This window comes from Diospyros lotus, chromosome 6 (genome assembly GCF_014633365.1).
Source record: "Diospyros lotus cultivar Yz01 chromosome 6, ASM1463336v1, whole genome shotgun sequence".
Lineage (NCBI taxonomy): Eukaryota > Viridiplantae > Streptophyta > Magnoliopsida > Ericales > Ebenaceae > Diospyros > Diospyros lotus.
Window position 1 is genome coordinate 380,591 of NC_068343.1, and position 16,845 is coordinate 397,435.

The 16,845-nt window shown below is 45.1% G+C and overlaps 2 protein-coding genes across 2 annotated transcripts; both read right to left on the reverse strand.

Annotated features, from left to right (window-relative positions):
* Positions 1 to 5,435: 5,435 nt before the first annotated feature.
* On the reverse strand, positions 5,436 to 6,794 carry LOC127803624 (uncharacterized). The gene is made up of 2 exons (XM_052340015.1): positions 5,973 to 6,794; positions 5,436 to 5,849 (listed from the first exon to the last, which is right to left on the reverse strand). The coding sequence occupies exons 1-2, from the start codon at positions 6,792 to 6,794 to the stop codon at positions 5,436 to 5,438; spliced, it is 1,236 nt and encodes a 411-aa protein (XP_052195975.1).
* A 7,229-nt stretch (positions 6,795 to 14,023) lies between these two features.
* LOC127803319 (exocyst complex component EXO70B1-like) lies at positions 14,024 to 16,479 on the reverse strand. The gene has a single exon (XM_052339446.1). The coding sequence runs from the start codon at positions 16,360 to 16,362 to the stop codon at positions 14,152 to 14,154; it is 2,211 nt and encodes a 736-aa protein (XP_052195406.1). The 5' UTR covers positions 16,363 to 16,479; the 3' UTR covers positions 14,024 to 14,151.
* Positions 16,480 to 16,845: the final 366 nt, after the last annotated feature.

Below are 16,845 nucleotides of genomic sequence, written 5' to 3' on the forward strand. Positions count from 1 at the left end.
GTCTTTTCAAAAATATTAATTTTTTTTATAAAAAATAAGATATACAAAAATCTTTTATCATTTCATTAAATTAAAAAAAATAAAATTCAATCAACTACAAAATATGATAATCTCTTAATAATAGTAAATTTTTAACTAAAATATAATGTATCAAAAGAAGCCAAAAAACCTACTATAAAAAAACAAAGAAATGGTAAAAATTAGAAACAATGGAATTTTTTTAGAGCTGTAATTAAAAAAATTATAATCATAGATAAATTTACAGTCTTAAAGTTTATGGAATATTCAAGAATAAATGATAAAATTAGGAAGTGAAAATTGACAACAATGAGAAGAGATAACATAAAAATTGAAAAAAAGAAAATAGAAAAGACAAAATATTGTAAATTGATTATTGGGTTGAGTGTGTGAAAATTTGAATTGAAAATTAAATTTTATTTTGACCTTAATTTTTTTAATAAAATATTTTTTATTAAAAAATAAAAAATATATAAATTACAAAATTTTAGAAGCTTCGTAAATGCGGAACTGATGAAGGATTTTCGGAAGTGGTAGCCGCACGTTCCCTTCTTGCCTCTCTGAATGTACCTGCAATGGAGACGGGGCTTGCTCCCCCGGTCGATCTCCGATGATTAAGTTAGTCTTTGATCTAGGGTTCCTTGTCCCCTTTTAAACTATGTTAATTGATGGAAAGATCAGGAGAATCTCCCACCTTCTTCGCTTACCTTTTCTCGGGATAGGGATCATGAGGGATCTTCGGGATCTTCCTCCCGCCTTCTTCGGGACTTTCCCGATAAGGGTTTCGCGATAGCCTCCGCCTCCGAGGAGTTCGGGATAACTGTTGCCTCCGTGATCTTCGGTGGGATAACCTGTTCCTGAGATCTCGGGGGTTTCTCTATTGAGTGCTTATCTGATTGACGTGGCAATGCTTATCTGCTGTGTATCTTTTGACCGCTGTTAGGTATTCGTCTCGGCGTAATTATGGGACCGAGGGCGTTCCCCTCATCACTTGCCCCCCCACTCCTTGAGCTCTTCGGCTTGAAGGGCCCGAGGAGTAGTAAGGCCCCTGAGGCTCTTCACTTTAACTCCCTATTTTTTTTTTTTTTGGTGTCTGGCAGACACGAAAATCAATCGGTTTTGACGGCGGTATCCCTTCCCTATGCGCTGTCCGAGGTCGTTTCGTCTTTCGAGTTCTGTCAGTGCGGGGTGATCAATGCTCATTATTGCTCGTCCTTTGGTCTCTTATCCCCGCAGTTTAATCTTTTAAAATGGGAACCCTTAAGTCCCTCTACTTCTCTTTTCGTGCGACTTTCCTTCAGTTTTAGCTTTTCTTGTGCCCGCAAGTGTTTTCCTCCTCTTTCGCCTCTCTTTCTCCTAGCTTTTTGCCATGGCGATAATCGGTTCTGGAAGGTTTAATCCCGCTGGTGCAGAGCTTATTGAGTGGGAAAAACATCCTGCTGCGTCGATTCCATGTCAATGGATGAGCCAAGCGGAATGTCAACAGTTTAGAGAAAAGTACAACGTCCCCGAAGAGTGGGAGGTAGAGTTCAACAGCCATCTACGAGCATGTCATCCCGTCGCCGGCCGCCTTTGCATTTATAAGTGTGCTTTTGACAGGGGCTTTCGGCTCCCTCCCCGGAGAAGAGTGATGACCCTACTTCAACATCTTACTATCGCTCCCGCCCAACTGTCTCCCTTCGGATGGCGATACTTGATGGGGTTCCTCCTTATTTGTCATTCTGGCAAAATTGAGCCAACTGGAGACCTCTTCGACTATTTCTTCACGACCAACCGCGACCCCGGAGGGTGGATCTCCATCTCCCCTCGGATCGTGAAAGATAGCCGTCTTCTCGCCTGCAAGGGATACTCTAATCTTGAGATTTCTGCTTCAACTCTCATGCAATCCGGCGGGTCGAAAGATTCTGATGATTGGAAGGAGCGTTTTGTCTTCGTCCGCCCCAGGCCATCCGGCTCTTCTCAAGAGATCTGGTCTGTCAGTAATGAGTGGACTCTGGACACTAAGCATAAGCGTCCGAGTGTCGAGACCATTGAAGATTTCGCCTGCCGACTTATGAAGAACAGTTGGAACTGGGAGGAAGGATGGCTCTCCAATCCCAGCCTTTCCCAAGCGGGTTTGGACGGCGAGAACTGTGAGCTCTTTTTCCTTCATCTTCTTCTTTTTCTCTCTCTTTTTCCTTTGTCTGTATTTGATTTTCGTTGTTGTCTCTTTCTTAGATGAAGAGGTCTGGGAAATATCTTATTCTGCTATCACCAAAGGAATGATTTTGGACTTCCCTGGGAGTAAAGGCCCTTCGGCACCTTCCGGCAGCCAGAGGGTGTTGGAGAGGACTGCGCCTTCCGAGCGAATTCCAAAGAGCAAGAAGAGTAACAAGAAGAGCTCATTACCGTCCAGGTCGCGAAGGGCGGTGGAGGAAGACCCCGGGACCTTCCAAGAGGCTTCCAAGGGGAGCATGGCTGGGGGTTCGGGGGACCCATCTTCCCCGCTTCTCCTTTCTCAAACCAGAGGCTCTCCGACCGCCCGGCGAGAAGCCTCCACCATGCCTGCGCGTTTGCCGATCTCTCCCGAAGACGATTCGGCGACCATCGCTCAGGTGCTTGCTGTAGCTCGCGCAGAGGCCCAGAAAAGGCAAACCATGGCAGGTACGGAGTCCAGTGCTACGCCTCCCAGCGTCCCTATCAGTTCGATTTTTAAACGAATTTTAACGCCATTGGCACCAGCGGGGCGTTCGGAGCTGACGGGAGAGGCTTCGCTGGAGGAGGCTTCGGTGTTGTCGGCGAAGGAGATTTTAGCGCGCCGAACGAAGCGTCGTAGGGTGGAAACCGCCTCCCCAGCTGCTGCTCCCTCCGAGCCTTCGGCTCCTGAAGCCACCAATGCTCCTTCAACGGCTTTAGTCTTACCGGAGACTCTACGAACTCCGAACGAGATCGACTATTGCGCTGAAATTCTAAGGGTGCGACCGTACTCCTTCTTCTTTTGTCTTTTCGCTTTTTCTGTGCGAGTAGGTCTTAATCTGTACTCTGCTTTTACTTCCTCAGAACCTTACGGAGTTCCAAGGTTTGGTCTCTCGACGAGAGTCCGAACTTCAAACTCGGATCATCTCCCTGGAGTCTGAAGTGGAAAGGCTTCGAGGGTTGGAATCTCTTTCTTCCCAACTGTCGGGTTTCGAGCATCGTGTTCATATTTTAACCAAGTATGTGGAGCTGGCGCAAGAAGATGCCCGACTTGCCAACGAAGCCGAAGCTCAAGCTCGGGAGGATTTGGAGTTGGTTCAGAAGAACATGCTTGAGGCTAACCAGGCCAATTCCCGACTTGGGGAGGAGCTGGATTCCATTAAGGTTGTTAATCGCCAGCTTCAGGAGGATATAAAAAGACTCACTCTAGAGCTGAAGGAGGCCAAGAAGGGACAGGTCGAAGCGTTGGAGTCTTATTCCCGGTGCAAAGAAGACCTTCGTACTGCTCATGCCCAACTTCAATCTGCCCTCAAGGATGCCCAAGTGGCTTTTCAGAATGGTCGAGAGGATTTCCGAAGCTCTGAAGCTTATGCCGCAGAATTAGAAGGAGTTCTTCGGGGTGGGTTTGAGCATATGAGAAAACTCATCAAAGAGCGCTTCCCGAACTTGGATGTAGACTCCATCCCCTTCGATGTTGTCGCCGCCTTGTCTTCTTTAGAGTAGTCATTTTTTGTATTAAAACCTGTTGTCGTAATAATAAAAGTGTTGGGATCAGGCTTGATTCTTCCCTTTTTTTTTTTTTTTTTACCCTTCCTGCTCATCGCAAGACTTGGTCTTCGTCGCTTGCTCAAAAGGAAAAGGGTTCGGCCTCCGGCCCCCCAAGGATCGCGCCTGATCCTCGCAATCTTAAGCCTTTCGAGGATTCGGGACCCTCCAAGGATCACATCTGATCTTTTGCTTTTGCTGGAGGTTCGGGCCTCCCAGGATCATATTTGATCCTTTGTTTTTGTCGGGATCATATTTGATCCCTTGTTTTTGTCGGGGGTTCGGGCCCCCCGAGGATCATATCTGATCCTTTGCTTTTGTCGGGGGTTCGGGCCCCCCGAGGATCATATCTGATCCTTTGTTTTTGCTGGAGGTTCGGGCCTCCTAGGATCATATTTGATCCTTTGCTTTTGTCGGGGGTTCGGGCCCCCCGAGGATCATATCTGATCCTTTGTTTTTGTCGGGGGTTCGGGCCCCCCGAGGATCATATTTGATCCTTTGTTTTAGTTGAGGGGTCTAGCCCCGTTGAAGGTATGTCAATTCTTTCCCTTCGCGCTGATGTGCCTTCCCGGATCTTTGGAAATGATGAGATTTTACGCATAGGAGAAAAAATGAATTTATTCCTGGATAGCATACGTAAAGCAATAAAAAAGAAAAGGTGCCAAGACATATAATGTAAAATTATTACTAACAGATTGATGAAGATAAAAGAGCTATCATTGATAGAACTTCCTCAAGTTCTGCACGTTCCATGCGTTTTTCACCGGTGTACCTTCGAGGGTCTGTATTTTGTATGCCCCCGGGCTGAGGACTTCTGTTACCTTGTAAGGACCTTCCCAATTTGGTGTTAACTTATCTGTTTCTCGGGCTCCCTGAACGTCTGCTCGCCTTAGTACCAAATCTCCTGGTAGAAAGTTTCGTGCTCTTACTCGTCGATTGTAGTATCTCTCTATGCGCTGATTATAAGCAGCTTGTCGAATTTTCGCCTGGTCACGAAATTCATCAAGGAAATCTAGGTTGTCCCTCAAACTCTGCTCATTGGATTTAGGGTCGAATAGCTCTACTCGTAGCGTAGGTACTCCAATTTCAACTGGGATTAATGCTTCCGAGCCGTAGCATAGACTGAAAGGAGTCTCTCCCGTGGAGACCTTCGCCGTAGTCCGGTAAGACCACAGAATGCTCGATAGTTCTTCTACCCAGCTACCCTTCGCCTTATCTACTCTTGTTTTTAACCCACGCAACAGAGTTCTGTTAGCGAGTTCGATTTGGCCATTAGCCTGGGGGTGAGCTACCGAGGTGAATTGTTGCTTGATTCCCAACTCCTGGCACCATTCCCGAACGGATCGATCAGAAAATTGAGTGCCGTTGTCTGAGATCAGCACCCGAGGAACTCCGAAGCGACAGACTACATTCTTCCATAGAAACTGTTTCACCCGGCGAGAAGTAATAGAGGCCACTGCTTCAGCTTCAACCCACTTTGTGAAGTAATCTATAGCGGCCATGATGTACTTGACCTGTCCAGCTGCTTGGGGAAAAGGTCCCAGGATGTCTATACCCCATTGGGCGAAGGGGCATGGTGTGGCGAGATGAGTTAGCGCGACTGCCGGCACATGGACCAAGTTAGACGTTTTCTGGCACCGGTCGCAAGTTCTAACCCGCTGTTCGGAATCTCGTACCATTGTTGGCCAATAATATCCCTATCGTAGGGCCTTTTGACTAAGCGCCAGAGCCCCGATGTGGTTTCCACATATTCCTTCATGAATTTCCCGTAGGATGTAGTCTGCTTCGCGAGGTCGGATACACTTGAGCAGCGGTTGTGAAAAAGACCTTCTGTATAGTTCCCCCCCGACTATCACGAAATTTCGGGCTTTTCGTTTGACCTCCCGTGCCTCCGAGTCGTCTTCCGGAAGCTTTTCCTCTCTTAAATATGACAACAGGGGGTCCATCCAGCTAGGCTCGTCATTGATACAAAATTGGTCTGCGGCTTCTTCGATACTCTTTTGCGGAAGAGATTCGATCCGAATTTCCCGAGAGCTTGTAGGGAAAGAGGAAGAGGCGATTCGGGACAGCAAGTCCGCCTCTGTATTCATGGCTCGAGGGACGTATTCCACCTTTACGTGTTGGAAACGCGCCATTAGTTCTTTGGCTAGGGTCAAGTATTGCGCCATGTGACTTTCTCGGGCTTCATATTCTCCATTCACCTGCTGCACCACTAAGTTAGAATCTGAACTCACCTCGACGTTTTGAGCCCCCAACTGTTCAGCCAACCTCAGCCCAGCCAATAAGGCCTCATATTCTGCTTCGTTGTTAGATGCTCGGAATTCAAAATGTAGCGCGTAAGGCCATATTTGCCCTTCGGGACTCTTTATCATTAATCCTGCCCCACCGCCGCCCGAGGTCGAGCTTCCGTCTACCGCCACTAACCATGGTTTCTGGTTTTCTTCGGGACCTTCGGGAGCTCCTATCCCTTCGGCGATGAAGTCTGCTAGCGACTGCGCCTTAATGGCCGGTCGCGGCCTATACTCAATGTCGAAGGCGGTGAGCTCTACTGCCCACTTCAACATCTGGCCTGAAAGCTCTGGCTTGCTAAGAACCTGCTTCAAGGGTTGGTTAGTAAGCACTATAATCGTATGAGCTTGAAAGTAGGGTCGGAGTTTCCTCGCCGATGTTATTAAGGCGAACGCCAGTTTTTCCATAGGAAGATACCGAACCTCGGCTCCCGATAATCGTTTACTCGCATAATAAACGGGCCTCTGGATCCTATTTTCTTCTCGGATCAACACCGAGCTGACGGCCTCGTTGGCCACCGCCAGATATATGTATAATGGTTCTCCGGGCTTCGGTTTGGTAAGAACCGGAGGCGTGGCTAGGTGCTCCTTAAGCTTTTCGAAAGCTCGCTGGCATTCAGAATTCCATTCGAAGTTGTTTGCTTTCGATAAGACCTTGTAGAAAGGAAGGCCTTTTTCTGCCAAACGAGAAAGGAATCTGCCCAAGGCTGTCATCCTACCCGTAAGGCTCTGTACCTCTTTCACATTCCTCGGGGCCGGCATATCCATGATAGCTTTGACCTTCGCAGGGTTTACCTCGATCCCTCGGTGGTGTACTATGTAGCCTAGGAACTTTCCTGCCGAAACGCCGAAAGCACATTTGACAGGATTAAGTTTCATATGGAACTTACGAAGGGTTTTGAAGCATTCCTCCAGGTCCTCCGGATGACATTCGGCTACCATACTTTTTACCAGCATGTCGTCGACGTAAGCCTCCATATTTCTCCCGAGTTGTTGGTGAAAAAGCTTATTTACCAGGCGCTGGTAAGTGGCTCCTGCGTTCTTTAATCCGAAAGGCATTACGGTGTAGCAGTAGGTTGCCTTGTTGGTGATGAATGCTGTTTTCTCCTGGTCCTCCGGGTGCAATGGAATCTGGTGATATCCCTGAAAAGCATCTAGGAAACTCATGAGCGAACATCCAGCAGTTCCATCAATTAGGGCGTCAATCCTCGGGAGTGGGTAGCTATCTTTTGGGCAGGCTTTGTTAAGATCGGTGAAATCGATGCAAAGTCTCCACTTGCTCTGCCCTTTGGGAACCAGCACAACATTCGCTAGCCAATATGGATAATCCACCTCCCGAATGTGGCGCGCAGCTGCTAACTTTGCGATCTCCTCCTCGATCGCCCTTGCCCTATCAGGAGCGAAGCTTCGTTTTTTCTGTCTGACAGGCTGAAAGCCTGATCGGACCCCCAGCCTGTGTGTCATTACCTCTGGATTTACTCCTGGCATATCCCGGGCTGTCCACGCGAAGATATCTGCATATTGTCTAAGGAGTGATATTATTTGACTCCTTAGCGGATCTTTTAACTCCATACTTACCCTTACACATCGACTTGGGCAATTTTCTTCCAGAGGTACTTCTTCCAATTCATCCACCGGCTCCGCTGTTTTGGGATCTTCAGGTCCTTCTAGTAGAAAACTGACCTCCTTCGGGGGGTCAGCATCCTTCTGCAACCCTGCTTCTTTACTCTTCGCCATGCCTATAGAGGCCATGTAACATTCACGGGCTAAGCGCAAATCTCCCCGCACTTCGCCCGTCCCCCTATCCGTGGGAAACTTCATCATCATATGATACGTGCTTGGGATGGCTCGAAGGGCATTGAGACCCGATCTTCCCAGAATCATGTTGTAAGCCGAAGGCACGTCTGCTACCAGGATATCTAGCATAACACGAGAAGTTCGGGAACCTCTCCCTACCGTCAACGGGAGTTGAATAATCCCTTCTGAATATACGGCTTCACCATCAAATCCCACCAAAGGGACCCTCGCTGCCCTTAGCTGTGTCATTTCATACCCCATGCCTAAGAAGGCTTGCCGATACAAGATTTCTGAAGAGCTTCCTGGATCCACAAGGATCCGCCGAAGTTCCCACTTCCCGAGTTCAGCTGTTATTACCAGTGGGTCATTTTGAGTCGGGTACCCCGGGAGGTCGCTATCTGAAAAAGAGATTGGATCCACGTTCCTCGATCTTTTCAGCCGGGTCGTATTACTTTTTTCGTCCTTCATGACTGGGACCTCCCCCGCCGCGAGTGTGTGGAATATCGGAGGCTGAGGATGATCATCTTCTCTTCGATGTGATCTCTCCCGCTGGGCCCGATTTCGATCCTCCGCGCGGTCTCTCTTGGGGGGGCTTCTTGATCGCGACCGTCGATCCTTTCTCCCCTGAGAATCACCTGTTTTTGCCACGTAGCTCCTCAGAAAACCCCGATTGATAAGTTCCTGAATCTCCTCCTTTAATTGGTGACACTCTTCCGTGTCATGACCATGATCTCGGTGGAATCGGCAATATTTACTTCTGTTCCTTTTGTCAGATGGTGCCTTCATCGGTCGAGGCTTTTTCAAGTAATCTTTTCCCTCAATAGTAGCGAGGATTTCTGCCCTCGGGGCGTTCAGAGGAGTGAAACCCGCCGAATCCCACCGAGGGCGATGCTTTTCTCTTCGGTCGTCACTCCTCCTTTCCTCGGGATGCTTCTTTTTATCCTTCTTCTCCACATGCTCCGCCCTCTTAGCCTGCATGACCTCTTCGGCATTTATGTACTTCGTGGCCCGGCCCAATATGTCCGTGAACGCGCTGGGAGGCGTTTTGGCTAATGATTGGGTGAAAGGGCCGGGCCTCAGGGCGTTCTGGAATGCCACCATAGCAACATTATGGTCAAAGTTCTCGATGCTCAGGGCTTCCATATTAAATCGTGAAACGAAATCCTTCAAGGGCTCTCCTTGGTTCTGCTTCATACTCACCAAGGCCATGGTGGACCTTCGGTGTCTTCGGAGAGGTGCAAAGTGCGCCAGAAAGCTGCTCCGGAGTTGCGCAAAACTTATGATGGAATGATGAGCCAGGTTTGAGTACCACGCCCATGTGTGCCCCTCCAGAGTGGCCAAGAAAACTCTACACCACATCGCGTCTGAGGCGTCCTGTACCATCATATGCGAGGTAAAGAGATCCAGGTGATCCATCGGGTCGGTGGTCCCTGCGTAGGGCTTAATGGCCGGGATACGGAGACGTTCTGGTGGTATGGCCGCCATGATCTCTGGGCCAAGGGGCTGATTTATCCTTGGTCCCTGAGCCTCTCCGGTCCTTGGCTTTAGGGCGGCCATCTCCTCCTCCAACTGCCGCAGTCTTCTTTCCTGCCGCTGCTGCACAAACGACAAGTCAAGAGACTCGGCCGCCTCGCCGTCATCTGGCCCTGGCCTCTGCGGATTCTCGTCCCGTCGATAAGATTCCTCTTCTCTTGGGGGCTCGCGCCTTTCCTCCGCCCGAGAGTGCTGGGCTTGCTGATGCTGGCCATCTAGAAAACCCATGAGTAACTCCGTCAATCGTTGTACTTGACCCTCCAGAAGTGCTATCCGATCAGGAGGAGGCGGAGGGCCCTCCGGACTCCGAGCCCTCCCCGGCGGGCTTCGGGGAGGGTTCTGCTGACTCGGTTCCGGAACGGGGTTGCTCCCCACGGCCCTAGACGGCTGTCTTCTGGTCGCCATTCACGGTTGAGAAGATTGTCTGCTGCGCTGGAAAGACAGAAGAGAAGAATGTCGGCCCCACGGTGGGCGCCAATTGATGAAGGATTTTCGGAAGTGGTAGCCGCACGTTCCCTTCTCGCCTCTCTGAATGTACCTGCAATGGAGACGGGGCTTGCTCCCCCGGTCGATCTCCGATGATTAAGTTAGTCTTTGATCTAGGGTTCCTTGTCCCCTTTTAAACTATGTTAATTGATGGAAAGATCAGGAGAATCTCCCACCTTCTTCGCTTACCTTTTCTCGGGATAGGGATCATGAGGGATCTTCGGGATCTTCCTCCCGCCTTCTTCGGGACTTTCCCGATAAGGGTTTCGCGATAGCCTCCGCCTCCGAGGAGTTCGGGATAACTGTTGCCTCCGTGATCTTCGGTGGGATAACCTGTTCCTGAGATCTCGGGGGTTTCTCTATTGAGTGCTTATCTGATTGACGTGGCAATGCTTATCTGCTGTGTATCTTTTGACCGCTGTTAGGTATTCGTCTCGGCGTAATTATGGGACCGAGGGCGTTCCCCTCATCAGGAACCTTAGGCAACAGCCTAAATGGTTTTATGGTCGAGTCGACTCTAGTGACTAAATGGCACTTTATCTAGAAATATTTTAAATTACAAGAATTAATATTTCATTAAAAAAATAAATCACAAGTACCTGCACAAAAATTCAAACCATGAAAGAGTTTGAACGTAATTTACCTTTCCATTGCATATCGTGTTTTGTTTATGGAAGTACTCGATGATGGCTAACTCATTTATATAAAAATTTAAAATCAAATTAATTTAAAAAAATTACGCTGCACTCCCTTTGTGTTTCTAATTTTTAATTTTAAGTTTTAAATTTATTTATAATTTTTTATTTTGATAGTTCATTTTCAAAAAATTGAAAACGTATTCTTTTTGTCATTTTAAAAAATTATTTTATAAAATAAAAAATTAGAAAATACGTTTACTTTATAATTTTTAGAAAAATTATTTTATGATATTTTATTCAATGAATTTGATTATTAAATGATAAAATTGATTTCTTTTAATAAGTTTTTATTATTAAAATAAAATAATAAATTTGATTAATAAATTACTAACATGAGTGATAATTTATATTAAATATTATTATACATATTATGTGTAATATACTTAATAATATACTATATGTTATCTTATATTTTTAATTATAATATAGATATATTATATCTTTTAAATTTTAAATAAATATATAATTTTATTTTTAAATTTTAAAAATATTTTTTTCTCTTATTTTTTAGAGTCAAAACATGAAAAATTGATGTATTTTTCATGTTGTGGACTTAGGGCCTGTTTGATTGGCCATTTTTTTTATGAAAAATGTTCATTTTCAATCTAAGTTTTAGTTTTTGAAGTGTTTGATTGGCAATATTTTTTAGGGAATACAAGTTCTAACTTTTAATTGCGTGATGGGTTTTTTTTTACTTTTGTTGGAAAATCAATTCTCATGGGAGGGGAGAGAATTTATTTTCTAGGCAATCTACCGACTCGCTCGTCTCTCTCTTATCACTCCCGACGCTCCTTCAACCTCGACTTTCTCCTGAAATCGGTGTCGGATCTTCCCTTTTTGTTCGTCGCCATTTTCATCAGAGACTGCTGCTCCTGAATCTTAGTGAGCAAGATGGTCACGTGGGGCGGTGAAAAATTGATCTTTTTGTTCAACAAGCTGTGCTTCAGCTCTGACAGCAGCTTCAACGCATGCACGATGGCCTCGTCAACTGTCTGAATAGCATCGACGTTGTAGGAGAACTGTTGAGCCAAGTTGCTCCAATCAACCTATTGTGTACGTATTTTGATGTTTAATAAAATATAATTTTAGTAAAATTATTTTTAGTATGTTTAAAACCCCTAATGGATTTTTGATATTTGTTAAGTAAATATCTTGTAATGAATTTATGTTATGTATTGTAAGTCAAAGCAAATCTTATTTTTCTGAAATCTGGACTGAGAGTCGATTTCCGGTGAGGGACAGTCGACTGTAAGTCAAAATGGTAGTCGACTGTGGATGTGCATCAGTTGACATAACCGAGCATTGTTTATGCAGAGTCGAGATAGCTGAGAGTGAGTTTTGTCCAATTAACTATCGAGTCGACTGTAGGCAGCAAGAGTCGATTATGGGTGTCGCGAAGTCGACTGTCAGTTAAAGCAGTTGACTGCCAGACTCCAACAGTCGAATTTTTGGAGCCGTTACAAGTCGTTTTGGGAGCCCCAATATAAATATCAAGAGGAGAAATTCGGAGGTGGCTAATGCTCTACCATTTCCTATCTTTCTAAAGCACACCCAAACTCTCAAGCACTCAATCAAAGCAATCCAAGGCCCAATGAGCTTCAAAGATCTATCTATTAGAGCCTTAAGGCAAAGAAGAAGTTTTCTTCTTATTGGTAACTTGTTTAATTTCATTTTGCCTTGTATATTGTTCTTGTATTGATATCCATTGTAGTCCAAATGTGTTGGACATATGATTGATTTATTTGTATTAGATTGTGAATTGTGAGTGGCATCTTAGAGCCCAAGTAATTTAGATATATTATTGTGTTATATTAGTTTTCGGTGTGAGCTAAGGGGAAACCTTGGGGTGTATAAGTTTGCTAGGTGCTCTTGTGTGGAAACTTAGTGGTGATTTTAGTGGAAGCTCAAGTGTCGGTTTGACATTGAGAGAGTGGAGTAGGTGTTGGATACACCGAACCACTATATATCTTGTGTTTATATTGTGGTTGTTTGTATATTTATATTGCTATCATTTTCAAACAACTTATATATTTATAACAAGTATATTTTGTGTATAAGAAAATCTCAAGAATTTTAAAAAGAAAAAAATCGATTCAATAAGTTTTTAATCACTCAATTCATCTTCCTATTAAATGGCCATTGTGTGTGTCAAGGGACCCACAAGAACTAGGCCGTTTGCAGCTCAAGGTAGGTTGCTTTGGCGGCGGAGTCGATGCCGAAGAGCTTGGCCATGAATGCTTGCAAGGGCGACCCTGTTCCTCGTTGGTTTGTGTTCCTGAGGAATGAAGGGGCAGAAGCCGGAGTTGAAGAGGATTTTGGTGGCGATTTTGTGGTGGATGACTTTGTGGAAGGTCTTGGAAAGTTATTTCTAGGTTGGAGCCAAAGTGGGTTTCAGAGAATCTATCAACGGAGGAGGCTACAGCAACATGGAATCAGAGAGTCATGAAAATGGTGGGGTTTTGGAGTGAAGAGAATTGGGCAAAGGCTGGGCAAGCGTGGAGATAAAAAATAATATGTAATATATAAAAAATAATTATTTTTATGAAAAATAATGATAATCAAACACCAAAAATTAAAAAAAATATAACAATTTTTAAGTAAAAAATTAAATCAATCAAACACTTTCAATTGACATTTTCTCTAAAATTTAATTATAGGCAATTCAATTGTCTAGAAAATAATTTTTTTTCCACTCAAATTCTATACTTACAATCAAACTCACCATTAGAGCTTGTTTTGGAGAAAACATGGGTTTCTTTTATAATTTTTTTTTATTTTTAAAAATGACAAAATAAACACATTTTCATTATTTTAAAAAATTAAAAACTAAAAATAATAAAAAGAATACAGCCTTATTTTTTATTGTCATGTTAACATGTTAGTTTCTACAAATCTTATTTTATAGAAAAAATATAATTAATAATAACAATTAGTTTCAAATAAAATTGCATTATTGTTACTGAGATCCGCAAAAATATGCAGAAGTTAGTTATATATATCGCCATTAGGTATATTCTTAAAATTGATAAACATATAAAAAAATATTTGCCGGAATTATCTGATTATTATATTAACAAACTGAATTAGAATCCTTAAAATCCGACCCAATTGTGTGAGCTATAAATATAAATATAAATAATAGGATCCGGATGAAATAAGGGGCCGGGCAGTGCTGCCGGATAACTGACAAACCAAATCAGGGACCAAGGGAGTTCGCAAAAATAAAAAAATAATAAAATGAAAAGACAAAAAGGTCAGATTGGTTTGGTTTCGTTTTCGAAAATTCGAATGCATGCATGCAAGATTTAAGTGAAAAATATATTGAAATAGTAAAGAAAAAAAATGCAGGCAGGCAGACAGACCAGACCAGACCAGACCATGCATGCAGCATGATTCTTAATTACACTACTCATCATCATCACCAATTAAATGCATTTGCAAGTTTGATTTATACAAATCTTTGATTGATATATATATGCCACCATGGCTGCTGCTGCTGCTGCTCAGCTGACTGGACTGTTGCTTCAACTGCTCATCAATCAATCAATCAGTATATATAGATAGATATATTATCTGTAGCTGCCATTAATTTCCTTGAGAAATCATCGTGATCAACCCCATCTTCTCCCCGTGGGCGTTGGCGTTGCATTTGCATTCCCATCAAACAACTCGTCGATATGGGCCTCTATGTCTTCCGGCTGGTATTTTACGTACTTCTCTGTTTGCCTCCCCGGGGTGAATGTCGGGCTGTACCTTGCCAAGAATGTCCGGTAAGCCGGTATCACCAGCAACGATATCGACACCCTTAGCTCCGACTGCAGCTGCTCGTCTTTCACCACCCAATTGCTCTGCGTCCTGTGTATCTCGTCGAACAGCGCGTTGAAGCTCTTGAACCTCTCTTTCAACACCGGCTTCACCACCTTCCCGTGCACGTTCAACCCCTCCTGGCTCAGGGAATTCAAAAGCCTACCCCATGTTTCCCGCTTGTAGGTATTGTGGTACTGCCTCATATCCGACGATCTCTTCCTGCACCAAACCACCCCCATCATATCATTCATTTCAGGGGATCCCTTGATCTTCTGCAGAATGTATCTTCCGTTGTTCATCATGAATATTGAGCTCAATGCTGCATCCTTGTATAGCTTGGATCTTGTCTCCAGGTAAGCATCCAGTAAATCCATCACCTTTCTAATCTGCAAGCAAAATGGCGATGACTGCGTTGTTTCATGATTCTGTTCGTTGTTGTTGTTGTGATTAATCTGTGCGTCCGGTGCTGCATTATTGTAGTCGTAGTCGGAGCCGGCTCCGGAGTAGGCTCGTTCGATCTTCTGGTGCTCCCTGAATACCTGTTCAAGGGTGGCGTGGTACTCGCACGCATACGTCAGGTAATTCATGGTGTAGCGAGTCAGGGGGTGTACCGCACCGCCAGGAACCGGAGTCCTCCCCGTGTCCCTCTTGATCGAGTTCTCCATTTCTGCGAAAATGCAAACCATGGCCTCCCCGAGTCGGGTGCGAGTCAAGGAGGCTTCAGTCTTGAGCTCATTCCCATTTTCTACGGAGAAAAAGTTATCCAAGCTGCTCGGACTCACCTCTCGCAAGGTCTCATATAGGTCCAGGAATTTGAACAGCTTCTCCTGCGAACGCTTCGTCATTGCCACAGCTTCCGCGAAGTTGAGAAGCTGGATCATAATACTTTGCGAGAGGCCACCGAAGATGTCCTTGATTGCTGCCTTGTCGTCGGAGAGGACCGCCTCCAAGAGCTTCCGCTCTCGGGGGAAGATTACGGCGGCGAAGTGCTTCAACGTTTTGTTCCAGGAATCGATCTCTCTCTCCAGTAGTTCCCATTGCATCTTCTGCACATCATCCATGCTGAATTTCTCGAAACCCTGGGTGTGCAAGGTCTCTTCCAACATTGCCCTTCTCGCTCTAATGTAAACAAGAATACATTCCATCTCGTAACCCCCCGATATCATGGTCTTGGCGATTCTATTCAAATTCGATAAAGCATCGTCCGAGTAGCCCAGAAAATTGTCGTCTCCTGTGGATTCGGGCTCCTGCTGCGGTGTAGATTGATCAGCTTCGTTACTAGTCTTGGAATCAATATCGTTGTTGTCATTAATGTCATCCGAATCGGGCGGAAGCGTTGGATCTTCGAGAAGCGACCTGAACTCATCTTCCAAGTAGGACATGGCTCGTTGGTGAATATCACCGATGCGATTGATGGACGCGGCGTACTTGGGTTCTGATGAGAATGCAGAGAGGGAGATCTTGAGATTCGTGAGTCTCCCGGCATCTTCCAGAAATGAGGAAGAATCCTCGGCCGACAGCTGAGCCCATTTCATGGGGTTGTCGGATGAATCAAAGTTGGCGATCTTTGCCTCAACAAGAAAGGCGAACTCTTTCATGATTTCGGGAACATCAGGGAGGGTGGATGATGGGGCATCAGGTTTCGTGGCTGACAAAGCAGAGATGAAATCATCGATCCGTTGGCAGAGTTCACGGGAATCGGGCGGAGAAGGTGGAGGAGGGGATTCTTGGCCGTCTGGGTCTGGGACTGCGCCTGCGGCGAAGTCTGGATCAGTATTAATATTGTCCAGCTGGTCCGTCGTAATCCCTGGTTTTGGTTGATCGGCTTCAGTGGGCGTTAGGGGTGGAGAGGTTGCGGAATCGTCGTCTTTGGGGGCGGCAGCGGCAGCAGCATCATCAGCGTCGTTGTTGGGGGGTTGGTCATGGTGGTTAGGGTCGTCTTGGGGGGCGGGGTCGTCTTTGGAAGCGTCTACGTTGGTAGTTTCAGGAAGGTGATTGTCTTTCTCTGCCTCCATTATTATTGTGGATTGTGGATTGTTAGTGAATGCCACAAAGCTCCTGTTGTGGCTCTTCTGGACGATGACGGAAACGGGAAGTTAATTAAGGGAAAGGCCTAATGAAACCAGATAGCTCTAGCCGGGAAGAAGCGAAGGGACGTATCCTTCCATTCTTCTGGTTTTTCTTTCCTTTTTTTTTTTTTTTTTTTGAATCTACAATTTATATTTTATTATTCAAAATGTTAAAAAATATTACTAGAATAATTTTGTATTATTATTATTATTATTATTATTATTATTGTTTTGTATTTGTTTGATTGCATAGTCAGGAAGGAAAGGGAAGGGAAGGAGAAAGGTTGTGTTTTTGTTTTGTTTGGATGGGAGAGGAGTACGTTGGTTGGTTGGCTGGCTGGCGGGATGCTGTGGTTAGCAGTTAGGTTGACCCTTGCAACGATTTTTGACGAATTCTTAGGAGGATTGGGACTGGCCACGTCCTTCATG